This window comes from Botryllus schlosseri, chromosome 8 (genome assembly GCF_051294905.1).
Source record: "Botryllus schlosseri isolate E-star chromosome 8, Bs_hap1, whole genome shotgun sequence".
In the NCBI taxonomy this organism is placed as follows: domain Eukaryota; kingdom Metazoa; phylum Chordata; class Ascidiacea; order Stolidobranchia; family Styelidae; genus Botryllus; species Botryllus schlosseri.
Genome location: NC_137243.1, coordinates 1749074 through 1766019, shown reverse-complemented (window position 1 = coordinate 1766019; position 16946 = coordinate 1749074). Strand labels below are relative to the sequence as shown.

The 16946-nt window shown below is 40.3% G+C and overlaps 3 protein-coding genes and 1 pseudogene across 4 annotated transcripts in view; 1 reads left to right on the top strand and 3 right to left on the bottom strand.

Annotated features, from left to right (window-relative positions):
* LOC145444419 (uncharacterized protein KIAA1143 homolog) overlaps positions 1-16946 on the bottom strand; it is a 130213-nt gene that overhangs the window by 15507 nt on the left and 97760 nt on the right. The window lies entirely within an intron of this gene.
* LOC145444418 (uncharacterized) overlaps positions 1-16946 on the bottom strand; it is a 47289-nt gene that overhangs the window by 8667 nt on the left and 21676 nt on the right. The window lies entirely within an intron of this gene.
* On the top strand, positions 1463-8128 carry LOC145444414 (transcription factor MafK pseudogene; annotated as a pseudogene). The gene is made up of 2 exons (XR_013916669.1): positions 1463-5374; positions 6224-8128. The product of XR_013916669.1 is annotated as a transcription factor MafK pseudogene (transcript).
* Positions 9223-15767, bottom strand: LOC145444393 (uncharacterized). Its single transcript, XM_080322373.1, has 2 exons — positions 13040-15767; positions 9223-9759 (listed from the first exon to the last, which is right to left on the bottom strand). The coding sequence occupies exons 1-2, from the start codon at positions 15719-15721 to the stop codon at positions 9523-9525; spliced, it is 2919 nt and encodes a 972-aa protein (XP_080178499.1). The 5' UTR covers positions 15722-15767; the 3' UTR covers positions 9223-9522.

The window sequence follows — 16946 nt, the reverse complement described above, 5'->3', positions numbered from 1 at the left end:
GAGATTTAAAAAACTAGCAGGAAATAGAAAAATGCCAATTCTCCCATAGCTCTGACTAACAGAAAAGCAAATACATTTATAGTTTCTTACTTTTGCTAATACATCTGTACCGGATTTGGTAAATAGTTATGCTTTATTACACTTGTTTGACTTAAACTGTATTTTATGAAAGTTATAATAGATTTAACCTTTATGATTGGACCTTTGCTAAAATAGGCGATTAGCCCGGATATACATATTCTCTACAGAGTTTGATGGACCCTAGTTCTACACTTGACCTCGCCTTTGAATTTTATCCGTTACCCCCACGAGAGTTAATCGCCACTCAGCGTTGTAGTGTACCTGACTCTCGACACCCTCCGTTGTCAAGACAGCTGTAAAACTGCTGCAGCTAAATCGCCTTCGCCTATATGGGCGCTGGGTAGTGCAAGAACGATTACGCCTGACTGAAGCTGCCAAAAATGGATTTCCGGCCTGCGAGGAAAAAAATCTGCATTTGGATATGCTGCATTTGTTGTTTTCTGCATGAGCATTGAGCATGCGACCGTATCGTAATGCGAACAAAGATCCCTTTTGTTCTTCTCGACGACAACTAACTTTGCAGTACTTTGGTCGACATTGTAAATTACCACCAATCTTTGTCATTTCATCAGCCTTTCAGTGATGACTCAGTTGATTCGTGATTGCTTACATGTCGAAGAAATTTAAGTAATGTTCCATATATGAAATCATGCTGCCAATGAGATCACAACGAAGTGGGATATTTTCACAGTCGAATGTGTATCGTTCTCACACACATACCATTGATCAACATTGACAGGTGAATTTGGTATTACGGACACAGATACATCAATAATCGGCGCGTGCAAATCATCTACTGTTGTGACTATGCGTGGATATTAACAGTCAGTGAATTTGAATTCTTTTCTTGGTTAATTTTCTTCATATGCTTCACGTTTGATTATTCGGAGAAGGCGCATTTTGCCGAACTGGTGTTTTTGCAATCCACAAAAAACCTGCATGCATTGCATATGTCACACGAATTGAGACAGGGAATTGAGTCACTATAAATGATAATTTCCCATTGGGTAAAATTGACCGTGCATATGGGTATCGATTTCAGTTCGTAACAGCATACACCAATATCTTATTACCTATCTATGAGTTATTACCTATATTATCGAGAACTACTTCCTATAGTCTATATGACTATAGTCACTACAGAACTTACAATTAGCTCAAACGAAATAATTTTTCTACTTACAAGGACGATTTTGCGTGCTGTTCAATCAAGAGACTCCTTCAGGGAAAACGTAATTGTATCGGATCTCCATTTTGTACGGCCATACTCAGTCGCATTTATTGAGGGAAAAATGCTGTTTTAGGGTCACTGAGTTAACGAGGTTCAAGGTGCACGCGTATCATTTCTGTATTATCTCGGTCAATCTATATATGTAACACGAAACTTACTACGAAAGAGCCACCTAGCCTTTCTATATTTACGACTGAGCTCGTGTTATTGAATAGATATCACGATGACGAAGCATAATACTCGTACATATCGCAAATATAGGGCTGCGTAGAACAAGGCTGTCAGTGCGTACGCACACACTAGGCTCTGGTGTCACGATTATTTATCAGTAGTATGATACAACTGCAAGGAAAATCATTGTTTTATATTTAGTGTCGATGTAGCATACGTAGACCGTATCAAAATGGTACCCATGGCGAATGAGTCGCTATCAACCGTAAAGGGCAATCGGTGAATTTGTTTAGCACAGAACAGACGCCATAGAACATCATCTGCTGCTATCGCACGGTTGCAAATACGTCTGCATGACGAATGGCTGCAGTCTACCAAGCAATTCTTCGCAGCACGAGCAAGTCAAGTTTGTTGAAAGTCATTTTCCGACTAAAGGCGTATAGCGTACGTCATATCAGCACAATAAATGTCGTTTCACAACCTAATGACGCAGGTTGTAGAACGAAACGGGATGAGCCGAACGCCACGCGCAGCAACTGGATAAATAAAAAATACTTACCATGCTAGCTGAGTAGTCGACAATAGTTCTACGAAAATCCATTCCTCTCTAGAAAGCATTCAGTCGAAGCGGTGTGCGATGTATTTCTTCAGACGTTATGATTTTAATGTACGTGGAATTACCGTAGCTATGATAGTATTGTATAGGGCTATAGGCCTATATAAACCTTATTCAGATTATAGCGTATAAGTGGAATGACGAAAACTTTGGAATGGTAATACATGTATTGTGTACTGCTGAACTAGTGTACGTTTAATGTGCAAGTGTGACCTGCTGCACAGTAGGCAATGATCCAGGATTGATTAACGACTTTATACGACACTTTCATATTCATATACTATTCGATTGTATATTGACGTTCTGTACCTCCAAGAAACTCTTTAAATATAAGTAGCCCCACCATATGGCCTCGCACATGATGAAACTCGACTGCTATTGAGAAAACAGTCACATTCGTTAACCATTAAAACTACTACAATCAAGAAATACTTTGTAATCGTGGGTTGGTTGGTTTGCCATTCCCCATTAAAGGCCTCTAGCCAGGGCATGGTATGGTATGGTATGGTATGGAAGTATGGTATGGTATGGATCGATATTTTGGTATGGAATATGGAACAATGCAAGTATGGTATGGAATGGAAGATTTTAATCTATGGTATGGAATGACATTTCCATACTTCCATACTTTGGTGTTATATACATTTTATTATGATCTGTGCAAGCTTTATGAAGCGTACGTTGTTCGCTGTTCACGGAATACGATCGCTTTTGTTATGTGTGAACGTGAACTATTGAACGCTGTGTAGGATCAAATACACGCTTGTGCTACGGTTTTACGAGCACTTGGAATGGCGTGATTTTGTGATGTAATAATGACAACAGTAATGTTGATCCGATATTCTGTCTAGACACGACGTCTCTGAGCATATAGTCTATCATGTGACGCAATAATTTGTAATGTTGGCAACTCCAACTACCTCATTCCTTGAGTGACGAGAACTTACAAGCAATCATGATGCAACGTACTTAATGCTCAATGTGATTGATAATTACATTTCTTCTGAAACATTAACCGCACATTTATACTATTTACATACCGAGATATCTTATTGGTCATATTTCAAACGCTCTCGCATCAGGATTATAGATCGGGGAATGGGGTAGATTTAGTTTGAAATTCTCGCCACTAACCTCAACCAAATGCTGTACTAATAATCACGCAGATCGCTGCAGTATTGATCGCCTGCAACTGGGATATTTTATGGGTGCGCCTAAAGTATTGACTTCAAACTTGCATGTGCCTCATGCCAATGTACCGGAAATGCAATGATATTCTTATGGAGCAGGGGCGTGCAACTTCTCTAGTCGGTGGGCCGGATATAGGAAAATTAAGTACTTGGCGGGCCGGATTGCTGAATGGATAAATTATTCGCCCTTATATACAAGGAATAAATCGTATTTATTGAATGTCTTTTATCGACAGCAACGTCACTTCAAAGCCATATCTCGCCGATAATGAAAATACAATGTGGATTTGAGAACAGCATTGTCATACAGGCGCCGCCATGTCTGCTTCTCGCTGATCAACTAACTCACAGTGCAATCCTTAATTAAGATTTCCAAGCGTTTGATAAGCTTCTTTACCCAAAATTTACCAAGATATCAATTCATTAGGGTTGAGTACATCGTAAATGCCGATAATGCAAGTCTTCTCGCTTCGAAGAACTTATCCGCAAGCTCCATTCTCGCACGCCGCGCAGTGCGCAGACCTAACATGCGGTCACTAAAATTTGGCGTTTAGGCAAGTATAGTGGGGAATCTCGGCAGACTGGGGCCGCGGGCCACATTATCATGTAAGACGGGAAACTGTCCGCGGGCCAGACAAAATGTCGTTGCGGGCCGTATGTTGCCAGTCCCTTGTATTGACGGTCCTAGATAAAAAATCTCCTGAATATCTCAATTTGCTCGCGGAGGATGTAGACAAGTGGTTCTCAGCCTTTTGTCTTCGCGGATCCCTTTTGGACCGTCACGGACATCGCGGACCCCCTCTAATTTTCGCTCAAAATTGGCTCAATTATCGTGCAACCGTCAACTGTCTTGTGAAAATAATAAATGTAGACTAGTGATAAACAGCCACAAAATGACTTTTGTTGAAAATAACAGCACACTATATGTAGAAATTGGGTTTATTTTTATTAGTTCGAAGGGAATTTTCCAGCTGTATTTATTGTCTTGAAAATCCGCGTCTTCGACTTGATATGAATGAGTGCCGAAAATCCATTTCCAGAACGATGTATTGGTGGCGAATGTAATAGTAACGCGTAACGCTTCCGATGGTAGAATTTGGAGTGAGTTTTTAATGAAAATTTCACGTCCAGCCTACAGTCATTTCTATCTAGCATATCATATTGGAGTTAGTTAGTGGTATATCAGAGGAGAAAATGGATTTTGTGGCGAAGTTTCAATTCCTTCATTGAGACAGATGCGGAAAACAAATTCAGGAATTTTTATTTCAAACGACTGTTTACTAATTTGCTGAGACTGACAACTCCAAATCCGAAATGTTTGCCTGCTTGACCTTGCTATCTCCAACATTTCATTTTTTCACAAGGCCCAACAAAACATCTCTAAACAGCAATATGTTTGCATTAGCAGGCTATTTGGCAATTTGACAATTAAACTGAGTTTGCACAGTCGGATATTTCATCTCAGACGACCATTTCAATGATGTGATTCCAAAAGTTTTAGTTATTATGAAGCGAAAAAGGCTCATGCTTTTCTTAATTAAAAAATAAAAATTAGGTTGGCAATAATTTTACAAATTTAGAGGCTTCGCGGACCCCCTGAAAATGCTTCACGGACCCCCAGGGGTCCGCTGACCCTCGGTTGATAACCACTGCTGTAGACAGAGTAAAGGTACACGGCACATCACCAATGTGAACTACAGACTCTGTGAAACTATTACCAGGAGTAAGATTCGCATCATGGCTAGTTTAAGCATTAATGACATCCGAAATATCAATAATATAGGTGCTAGAAAAGGTACTATAGTTATGATATTGAAGTATTTGAAAGTATGGAATATGTATCAAGTATGGTATGGAACAATGTTGGTATGGTATGGAAAATTGCAAGTATGGTATGGAGAGAGTAAGGCAAGTATGGAGTATGGAAAATTCTCGTTCCATACCATACCATACCGTGCCCTGCCTCTAGCCGCATGTAGCAGCGATACGCAGCAACGCAGAATACAAACGGACCACGCGTTTGGTTCCTGTATTTTTTCCAATGTCATATCATTCAAGTCCAGTGGAACCTGCGTGTACTCAAAGGTGTGGCAGCCGTGCTCTATACTGCCCCTTACGTCAGTTGTAGTATTATCGCATCGTGCTTTCACTTGCTCTTTGGCTTCTGGCCGCTTCGGCGGACAGACGTATAATAAAGTCTCTGCAACAGTTGTTGAATCGTGTGTGATCAACTACAGACGGGGGTCTGTTACAATGGCGAGCACGCTAAAAACGTTACTTCATTAATTTTGGCTGCAAGTCTGAAGATTCCTGGGCAGTAACGGTATGCTGAAAGTTGGCGGAAATTCGATTACGGCATTGGCTATTTGAACCGATTGAAGAAGCAGTTTTGCATCGATATGAGAAGTTTGAAGACTTGACTGATGGCTTCAATTCGTAATGACTGTTTCACTGGCGGAACTGATGTGAGCGCGCGTGGAGGGGATGGAGCTTGTGACTCTCCCGGTCCGATGTCATGAAGAGGGGATGGAGCGTGTGACTCTCCCGTTGATGTGGCGCGGCGTTGTTAGGGTTTTAGTTTAGGGAATTGTTCACTGATGTTAGTTTAGGGTTAGTGTTCTGCTAATGTGATGCGGTCATGCGGATGTTTGCGATTTTGTTGGTGATTTTGAACTTGTCGGTTTTGATGTTGCTGTTTTTGTTTTTTTTATTGTAGTTTGTGAGAGTGTTTTTATAGGCACTTCTCAAGTTTGATGGGGAATAGTGTGGCAGCCGTGCTCTATACTGCCCCTTACGTCAGTTGTAGTATTATCGCATCGTGCTTTCACTTGCTCTTTGGCTTCTGGCCGCTTCGGCGGACAGACGTATAATAAAGTCTCTGCAACAGTTGTTGAATCGTGTGTGATCAACTACAGACGGGGGTCTGTTACAAAGGCACTTTGAGTACACGCTGGTGGAACAGTATCTCGCCAGCCATCCAACTGTCGTCGACCATTTCCACATTCAAGTCGAAATACAAGTAATTTCTACTGAATGAATACTAGTCAGCCCCCAAATGTACCGGACCGCGACCTAATATATATCGATCTTGCCTTCATTCACATGTCACGTCATTTGTCGCTTGTTCTTTGCTGTTATCTTCTTTTAATTTTCATTCAGCGTGCATGCTTTCTCTTTCCATTGCCCAGGACCATGTGGGTGTCTGATGTCAAAGACTACTTCAAGTCGTTTCAACACCTTCCTATAGTTTCAATGTATCGCAGTGAGGTGTTTTGAAATGATAAGATTATTGATAAACTGCTACTGATACTGGCATATATATTGAAGTGAATTAATTTGACATTTCGACTTCTGTTCTAGTTGTAATCATCGCAGTAGCCGAATCTTATCATACAAATGAAGCGTTCAAAGATAGGCGTTACAGATATGGATACCGGCGAGAGTGTCGTCCGGGGGTACCCTTCGACGATGGATCGCCATCAGCAAAGTCGGAATTCCTTTTTGACACCGAACGTGCTAAATCCACTGCGACCGTACGACAACCGACCCAACGTAATATCGGGTTGTTCCATAACTTTGACAGATCAAGAACTGTTAAACCTCAGCGTTCCAGAATTGAATCGGAATTTGAAGGGACTAAACGGCGAAGAAGTAAAAGCTCTAAAGCAGCGTCGCAGGACGTTAAAAAACCGCGGATACGCGGCGTCTTGTCGCGTGAAAAGACTCACGCAAAAGGAAGAGCTGGACTTGAAAAAACAACAGTTACGACACGATGTCGAAAAGATATCCAGAGAGAACAGCATACTCAGCGCGGAATTGGAAATATTGCAACAGAAATATGACGATCTGGAAAAGTTCTCAAAGTCATTGATCAGACACTCGATGATACGGGTTATACCAGCGAGCACAACGCAACGTAGCGATGTAACGGGAACCTCCGCTTAAATTATTTTTATCGAATGGCGTTGAAGTTGGCGCACATTGCAGCTAATTTGCTCCACCGCCATGCACGATTCATGATGCTAAAATGTTTATATTTATTATTTTATGGTACATGGAAAATACTTACCTCTTTGAGTGAGTCGCATCAATCAATTACATCATCGATAATAATTTGTTTATGTCTTATGTCTTTCATACGAAACATATACCAGTTGCCTATGCTGTATACGTGATGTCGATATAGTCTTAGCTGAAGCTTCGTATTCTCCAGTATTGTATGAGGAATTTCGTGTTGAAAATTGATTGTTTTTTCATTGCAGTCCGCAAAAATGTCATCATCTCACCAATCGAATTACTGCTATAGTTGAACTTGGCACGCTATATGGTCTCAGCTGCTTAAAGTTTCTCCACGTGACCAAAACAGATATGTGTCCCCTCTATCAACCAGACTCAAATAAAACGTACATATTCGTTTATGAAAGTTGTAAGAATGGAAAAGCATGCCATATGAACCAAAGGCAAGGCATCTGTATTCGATAGAACACCTGAGTTGCAAGGTGTTAGTAATTTTTCATAGGCGCATATATGGATACTAGCGTCCCAGAATTCGGATTTTGATATTGTAGCTTAGTAATTTGCGTCGGTCCAGTATGGAAATAGCAATGTATAGGCCTATTTGCAACCTCATATATTCGCGTTCGAGTTCACATGAACCCCCTCGTGCATGCATTCGTACTGTCCTTATGTTGTATTAGGTATAATATTGCAATATAGACAGATACCCGGATTTGAATTCAAGCAATATTTTGTTTGCGTATGCGCTAATTTTAGATTTTTTTTTCTGATTTTTCATCGTGATCAAGCGTTTTCGAAAATAAATGCTGCTGGGTGATATTATTTTGAAGGCAATGAGACTCGTAATAGATTAGTAGGCGATACGTTGCCACAGTCTCTTAAGACTAAACTTTATAGTGGTAATATAAAATGCAGGTATGCATGTATAACGACACCATCGAATGTGATCATGATCATATACGTCACGTCAGGTCAATTTGTATGATGTTTGATGATATATTTGGAGAAGATGTTCCGGTATATTATTCTCTGTTAAATACTAATCGCAGAAATCGTTGAAGGGGCGGGCAATTTACAACAGTGTGAAGCAACGTGCGATAATTCGTCATATTTGATCAGCGAGTGTAAAATAGATGTATATATGGATCAGACGCGTATCAACTAATGCTGTGTTATGGTTACAGGAATAAGATAAAACATATAGCTTGACCTAGGTAACGTTTTTGCCTATGTTCGACAGTGGAAACTTGATGATTTGTATGGATTCGGGTTGTCAAATGAAATATGGCTTTTGAAAATTTGCATTTGAAAATAATCAAAATGTTACATACGATATGGAGATGTGTGGATCAAATGCGCATGTTGTTGATTTTCGATACCGAGACAGTAATAACTTTAGCTAGCCTACGGCTACCGACTTCAGAAAATGTCATAGTGAATCAAATGCAAGTTTAGCTTAAATAATTCATTTAAGTTGTGAAACTACATTGACGAAATCTATCGCCATTTTGTGTTCTACGCTCAAGTCCTCCATTGATTGACTCAGATCTACAAATTGCTTATAATTACCACGAACGTTTCACGAACTATGCTATTCATGACGATTCTGTGTCGCAGTATAATCACAAAAATCAACACTGTGCGAAAAATCAAGGATGCAAGTCACGATGAGATTATAAGTTTAGGTTTCGCCTCCGATTTAGGTCACCGTCGTTACCCTGTGTTCTTTAAAACATTGCAGAAGTCGGCCTTTAGTCGGATATGGCTGTGAGCACTTTCCGCGACTGCGGGGATAAATTCAATCATCGTTGTTCTGTTCGGCTATGTAAAACTGCAATGTTTTACAATCATACATTCCAACATTGAAGAATACAGATCTTGACTAAACCGACACTCGTTTTACAAGAGTATAGGTATGGAATTAGCTTTTCATTGGAAATATGACTGTGATTCCTGAATATAGTCAATACTATTGTCAGTCACGAAAATACGAGATACGAGATAATATTGCGCTGTCTGGTGATATAATGAGATAGATGATATAAAATCGGTACCGCATATATTTCTGTCTTAAATTCAAATTCTCATCTGCGACATCCAGCGATCCAGGTGTTTTCAGTGGCACAAGCAATCAACTTCCAATTAAAACAATCCTTTCCGAAGACTTCCATTTTGTTTCAACCACATCCGGGACTCCCAAGAAATTTGACGCGGTTTTAATGCGGAATATGCTGGAGGCTTTCTGCGCCGTGTTCTCGTATGGAATTCTGCATGGTGGCCTGTGCTATCGACGTCACAGACATGTCGAGCTCTCTTCCTTTGCGATAAACTTGATTCAAGAAGATGTCCAAGGGCTTGAAATGAACGGGATTTTGTCGCGGCGTCTTGAAACCCAGGTTTCGGTCTGCCGTTCCAACGTCAGCTTTGTGGCGCGTTGTACAGCGAGACAATTTCTGAAAACATAGAACGCATAGACGTGGTGATAGGTACGCAGTTTGCAGGGTAGCCTATTACATTAGCGACGATAACGCTATTTGACAGTGGCGTGATACATTATTATAGATTATACTCAGAGGTGGTCAAAGTAGTCGAGAAAGCTACTCAAGTAGAAGTAGAAGTAGTGACGAAAAATATCTACTCAAGTAAGAGCAGAAGTACTTCTTCCATAAGCAACCTAAAACTACTTGAAGTAAAAGTAGAAGTGAATGACTTTAAATCTACTGAAGTAAGTAGTTGTGAAAACGATCGTAATTAGTTCACATGGATTGTCAAAAGGTGCAAATTGAGCTATGCGAAAGGTGCCGAGCTTGATTCATATTGATGCATACCAGAAGGTATCCAATTTTCGACAGCATAAGCATTCGTCCACATCATGGGATGGAAATGATAGTATTGATATGGAAATGCGATACTAATCATCTGTTTACTCGAACAGCACGTTTTAGAAAATATCATGGCGCTCTCCCCCATATTTTAAGGCCCGCAGTTTAGTCGAAGAGCAATACGGAAAAGTTGTATAGGATACGGTCTAAACACTTTGCGCGATTAGTAAATGTTAATGAAAAATAGGGTGGATCTTTAAAATACGATATTGTGTAGCTTTATTTCCGGAAATTAAAGGCATTATACTACACTTGCTTTTATACTTCAACATGTATGTTATCCAGACAAAAGAACTGATATCAATTAGAACTCAAAATATATGATACTGGGAATTGAAAGTGAAAGATAAATATTACTTCTGAAAGCGGAACATGTATTTCATGTCTTTAGTCCAGAAGATTTCGAAGGTGGTATGCTAAAACAGCTCTAAACTAACAAAAAAAGTCAGAGTCCACATTTCCAGATTGGGACACGCCACGGACTGCTAGATTACGATATGATAAGTAATTGCCATATTGCAAAACATCAGTTTCAAACGTTATGACGAGCCACATATACCGTGATGAAATATTTCATATGGGCGAAGGGCGAAAATTCATTGTGAACGGAACCACGCCAACTCGCTACCTAAATTATATTGACCGATACTTTCGTGAAATTAATACTGGTTACTCCGTATCCAATGCGCGCGAAGCGCGACGAAAAATCCGGGCTCTACTCAAACTTTTATGAAAATTAAATGTTGATACTCCGTGAAGACTGTCCCGAAATGCCTCAAGTTACCTTCCTGATCGGAGGGCTAAACTACTTCTACTTGACAAACTGAAAATAGCCAAAAGTAAGTAAGTAGATCACAAAATATTATGAAGTAGAAGTAGAAGTAGCGAAAATCAGATCTACTCGAGTAAGTACCAGAAGTAGAGGAAAACTACTGGAGAACTTCGAAAAAGTAGGAGTACTTCGTTACTGACCACCTCTGGTTATAATAACCTACGTATGTTGAGAATCTATAGATAGGCTGGAGCCAGGCTTGGACAACTAAATATTCATATTGGTCTACTTATACACTAATTTGAACAGTGATTCTCAACCTTGTTGTCTTCGCGGACCCACGCGGACCCCCTTACCTTTTAGTTCAAAGTTAGCTCAATAATCGTTCAATCGTCATCTGTCTGGTGCAAATATTATCTATAGGCTAGTGATAAACAGTCCGGAATCTGCATTTCTTTAAATGCGTGGTCGTGTCTTGAAAATTCGCGCTTTCGATTTGATATAAAGGAGTGCCTTAAATCCATCCCCTTAAAGATAGGCGGTGAGAAATGTGATAATAACGTGACGCTTGCAACGACACATTGTTCGCAACAAATACGGCTCCAAAATGGTGAAACAGATATTTTGATGAACAAATAACGTCCAGCTTGGCCATTGTTATCTAGCAGCTCATATTGAATTTATTATAGAATTGTGGTTATGCATATCACAGGAGAAAACGGATTTCTGCAAACATTTCGAAGTCATGATTTGTATCAGTAGGCTAGCGGCAATTTAGCAATTAAAATGACTTTGCAGAGTAGGATATTTCATCCCAGATGGCCATTCTGTTGATGTGAGTCCTGGAGTTTTACCAGTAATGAAGCGAAACTGCGTCGTGATTTCCCTAGTTTAAACAAAATATACAAATTAGGTTATAAAACCCTTTGTAAAGTTTGCGGTTTAGTGACCCCTAGAGGTCCGCACACCCCCGGCTGAGAACCGCTAAATTAGAGTGAAATGCCAGTAATCTTATTCTAATCAAATTTTTGAACTGTTTTTATGCTCCCATTTTGATTTTAATTTCTTTTCCAGTTTTCTTTAAAATGACACATGAAAACCGTGTAATGCGAAACGGGTCAACCTTAGTGTACGTCTGTGTGAGGTACACTGTTAGCGAGAAAAATGTGCATTCACACCCGTATACCACCGTGGCATGCGGGTGTGAATAGACACCCTGGTACACGAAACGAGAGCCTACCTCTGACTTATGCTACTCCACGGCACGGTATAACTCAAACACAACATTTTAATGCAAATGACGCTTGCGCCTAGGGACGATAAGATGGTATGTACCACCTTTCGGGTGTCAACACACACTCTTTTTGCTGAGAATGCACAATGTACAATGCACATTGTACTGTACAGAGATTCTTTAATTCCGTAATTCTAATTCTAATCTGATTTCGAAAAAAATGTGCAACTCCCTCCATCAACTCTGCCGATGAATCTGATCACATGGGCTGAGTATGGGTAAACATTTGAGAGTCACTTTTGTAAACACTCGTGAATCTTAACAAATATTCCATAACGAATCCCAGTAACTATTCATATTCGCGATTTCGGTCAGTATATAGTACCCCGATATTAAAAAAGTAGATTAGTCCGGAGCTCGCCGGAAATGGACATGGACAGTTTAACATGGCTATCTGGCGTCCAGTTCGTTCATTACGGCCAAGCATTGGAATACGGCCGTAGGCTACAAAAGTAATCAAAATAAGACCGTGAATAGCAAAAAGGTGGGCCACCCGGCTCGAAAGCGATCGTGCACCCCTAAAAGTTTGGTGGGCGGTTGGGGGCACCCCATATATTACAGAAGTTGATGATTGAAAGGTCATCACATCAAGCTCAATTCTATTTAAGATATTCCATAATGCCTAAAATACGATTACTAATGACTACACAGGGTAGTCACAGTCGCACTCAGGACGTCATACTCAAGGGATTGTTTTTGTAGCTTCTTGATTTTTATTGCCCGTTCACGGACCCCCTAAAACAAGTCCGCAGACCCTGCTCTAAAGGTAGTAGCAATTAACATACCTTCATAGTTTTACACGCCGAATAAAACCTCGCTCGTGAATGACTCCACTGTTGTAACATATCATCAGAAATTTCCTTCGAAGTCAACTCAGCGCGATTCAAAATGCCTTCAATGAGCGAGCAGTAGATGCTATGATCCGGCGTATCGTGAAGCAGCTGCTCCAGAAATTCTGGCGTTAGCTGAACTGCTTTCGTATCCACCAGTTGTAAAAAGTCAAACGACAATGCCAGTATCTCGTCGTGTCTACTTGGCAGAGAAAGTTCGCTTTTATTAACCTCGGCATTATGTCGGTCGTAGAATAAATGAGTCGCGACACACGTACGGAAAGACAGACAGGCTATCATTGTTTGTAATCCAATCGGAAAAGGAAAGTAGATAGCAACGCAAGTGTGGTAGAGTCTCTTTATAAGTTGCAGAAATTTCCATTCTCCTTCGCTGATAGCATCATACAGAAATTTTCTTCTATCCGCATCGATATGCGTGAGAGCGAACAAAGTCATATAATGATCCACTGCAGATTTTTGAGCATTCACGTAACTCCTCGCGATACTTTTTGACAGTATTTCAGGTAAAAATTGTTTCAAATGTAAACTCAACTTGTCATACGTCAATGCCATTGTAATACGCTGCAAACTGCCTTTATCTCGTGATTGTGGATTACCCGAATCAATCCTGCTTACTTCACAATTTGCTACCTCTTTTTCGTAGAGAGTTTCAAATTTATTCAAATAACGCATGGTATCGGTGTTGTGCTCGGGCGTTGACGTTAAAACATCCAGCTCGTCCGATACGCCATCAAGTTTAAACGGTTGATATCGGCTGTTCTTGATAGCGGTCAATGTATCATTCCATTTGTCCCCAGCAGAAGTCATGTTTTCAAAATCCACGGCTTGAGATATTTGTGATGTTATATCTTCTTTTATAACAGAGAGTTCATAAGATATTGACAACAACGTGTCTTGGTTATGTGGAAAAGGAATCGAATGTGGCAAGAGCCATCTTAGAAATCGGATTTCTGAAAATTCTGCGACTAAATCATTGGCCACGCGGTTAATTAAAAACGTTCCCAAAACCTTGTCTCCACGTAGAACCATATCATCAGACCCAAAGTGTAGAATGATGTCACGAAATTCTTCGCGGAAGCTAGAAAAATCACTCATGTTCAAATACCCAAACCTTGCGATGGCGAGTTTGTCCGCTAGGTGACTGTCAGGGTTTAAATAGATCTTGACAGCTATCTTTGGATCCATACGCAGTCCGTAAACAGAATTACTGTCACAATCAAAGACCGTAACACTGTTCCGCTGATCAGTACAACCCGATCTCTTAACAGGAAAAGGTAGTTGACAAATATCCGACAAATTATGGAACGGGAATGCAGGAATGATGTAGTGGCAGTGATTTCGTAATTGTGGGTCTTGACAAGTAACGATATCAATAGCTAGGCAATGCATAAAAGCAGGGCTGTCTTTACTGCTAATGATGACGTTGTTCCTATGAGAGGAAAATGAAAAGCGCCTTTCATGTGACTCGTTTTGTTTATTGCATTCTTGTAGGCCTGTTACTAGAATGTCTTTATCGACCAGCAATATTTTGTACATCGACCCATCTTCGTCATTGGTATGGGAAAGTGTTTGCCATGCTAAGCTTATCCCTCCGTATTCAAGTTCCAATATTTTCATGTTAATATCCGACGAGGCTACCGTCTGGTCCATATCTCGCAGTACATACCTTGTAGTTCGACTGGTCATGGTATCTAGCTTCAGGTTCAAGTCAACTTTGATTGTGTATATCCTCCTCGACCATGCCTGTGACGACGTAATCAGTTGCTCACAGGACAGCGTTGTGGCATACGAGCTACTCGTCATTTCTCCGTCAACACTTCGATGTTTAGACACCGATAGAAAATATAATCGTTGAGTAGGTGCATGCCACTGTGACCACAGCGGTTTTCTCGCTATAAGTACAGATACGGGCCGATTGACCATGTTCCATTTCTCTACCTTCTTTCTCCGTGAACCAATACCACCGGCATTTTCTACAAGTTTAGACTCGAGTATGACCGAATAAAGTCCGACGAATTTCCTGTGCATCACTAATAACACGCGATTTTCTTTCGACTTACCGTTGCCGACGATGTTGTTGCAATCCGTGAAGATCACTCTTTGGTATTTGCTTCGAGACGCATCGAATTTTTTCATCCAGCTGCTAGGGTGGACATCTGCTAAATGCGTGGTGTACCTGCCTCTCAGCACAGTGTAATGTTTCGTTGATGTGTCCGTTTTGGGTTTAGTTTCTCCGTCATCTCTACAGACTTGCCACGAAAGACGATGGGTAGGATGTGCCGTAAGCTCATTCTGAGTGACTTTGTTAAATATTTCGTCTTCACTGCTCGCGCTGCCTGTGATTTCTGAATCGGTGGATTCCGCGCTTTTCTTTGCACGGATAGTTGTAAACGCTACTACATCCCCAGTTGGATTTAATGACGCATTGACTATTTCTAATCCAGAGTTATTTATGAATATCAATTTGTCGGATTGCGTTTCGGCATCAAACAATCGTATCTCTTCTTTGCCCGAATGTTTGCAGCTGTATAGTAAAGAACCATCTTTTCTCTGTTCTAGAACTCTGTGAATTGCGTTCGGCGCTGTAGCTCTCAATAGCAAGCTGTCTAAAAACATTACCGAGTCGAAGTATCATCTGATGATTGATACGCACCGTATAGTAATCGCGATATCGCGATCTGTCAAACGATGCAAATCAATTAAAGGCTAAAAGCAAACAATAAAATATGATATCTAGCTCGTAACTCTATTGTTATGTAAACAGACATATGCGTGCATACCGTGCATGATATTCAATGTAAACACTATAAACACGCTTCTCTATTCTTTCGTATCATAGACACCGCGTTCAAGGGTAAAATATGACTACATATAGAACAAATTCTTTCTCTTGATAAGAACCACATTTTCATTTCAGCTAAATCAACTGTGGTACTTATCAAGACGAATAGACACTTCAATTACAGCAGACATACAAGTCAGGTCCGGATTTTCGGGTCTGAACCTGACCTCGGACTCGACGTAACGAAATATTTCCGGCAAAACAATCCCTTCATTCCCTTTGACTAATCAACGGTTGTGACCAAGTCATAGGGTTCCGAGTCACAAGTCTGTCTTACTTTTAGACTTTTGACTCGATTCAAGTCGAATTCACAACCTAGTCAAGTCAGGGTGCGAAGGGTCGAGTGCCAATCGTAGTGCAGAGACTCTAGTCTGAGCTCAAGTCATATAGTGTCCATGTCCATATCGCTGTTCAGTGTTCACTGTGTTCACTCTTGAGTTCAACTCACTTTTTTAAAACTTAGCTTGGTTGATATAGAATCCATATAATATATACTAATTTTTGGTACTCTTAACACGTTTATTCAAGCAGACAAAAGAAATGTAAAAATTGACTCGAGTCAAGTCGATTCATCGAAAAAATGTGCTTCAAGTGCGGCTCGAGTCATTACAACCCTGTCAATGATATTAATATTGACCAGTTGTGGATCTAACTATGGTTTCAATACCAACCATCGGTTGCAACCCAACCCGGGTCCACTTTTATGCTACAGCCCGTTAGGCATAGTTTGGTTTAAAATGGATAGAAGGTGGTATCAACTATCAATACCACAAAAACATGTCCAAAAGTTCAAATTATGAGTATATATCTATCTGACATTCCAAGTGCGTTTGATAAAGATCAAGTTAATCGATATATAAATTCTCTAAGAACTGGAAAGCTATTTTACTTCGAAAACTGTATCTGAAGGACACCGCGAAACTTAATAATGATTCAAATCGAAATAAATAGTAATTGTTGTCATAAACATATGCTCTATCTTTTGTTACGTACTAACTA

Excerpts from the sequence above, each read along its gene's own strand:
- LOC145444393 (XM_080322373.1), bottom strand. The coding sequence starts at position 15,721 with ATGTTTTTAGACAGCTTGCTATTGAGAGCTACAGCGCCGAACGCAATT. Across the intron at positions 9,760-13,039 it reads CGGCGTGTAAAACTATGAAG|AAATTGTCTCGCTGTACAAC; the intron begins GTATGTTAATTG and ends CTATGTTTTCAG.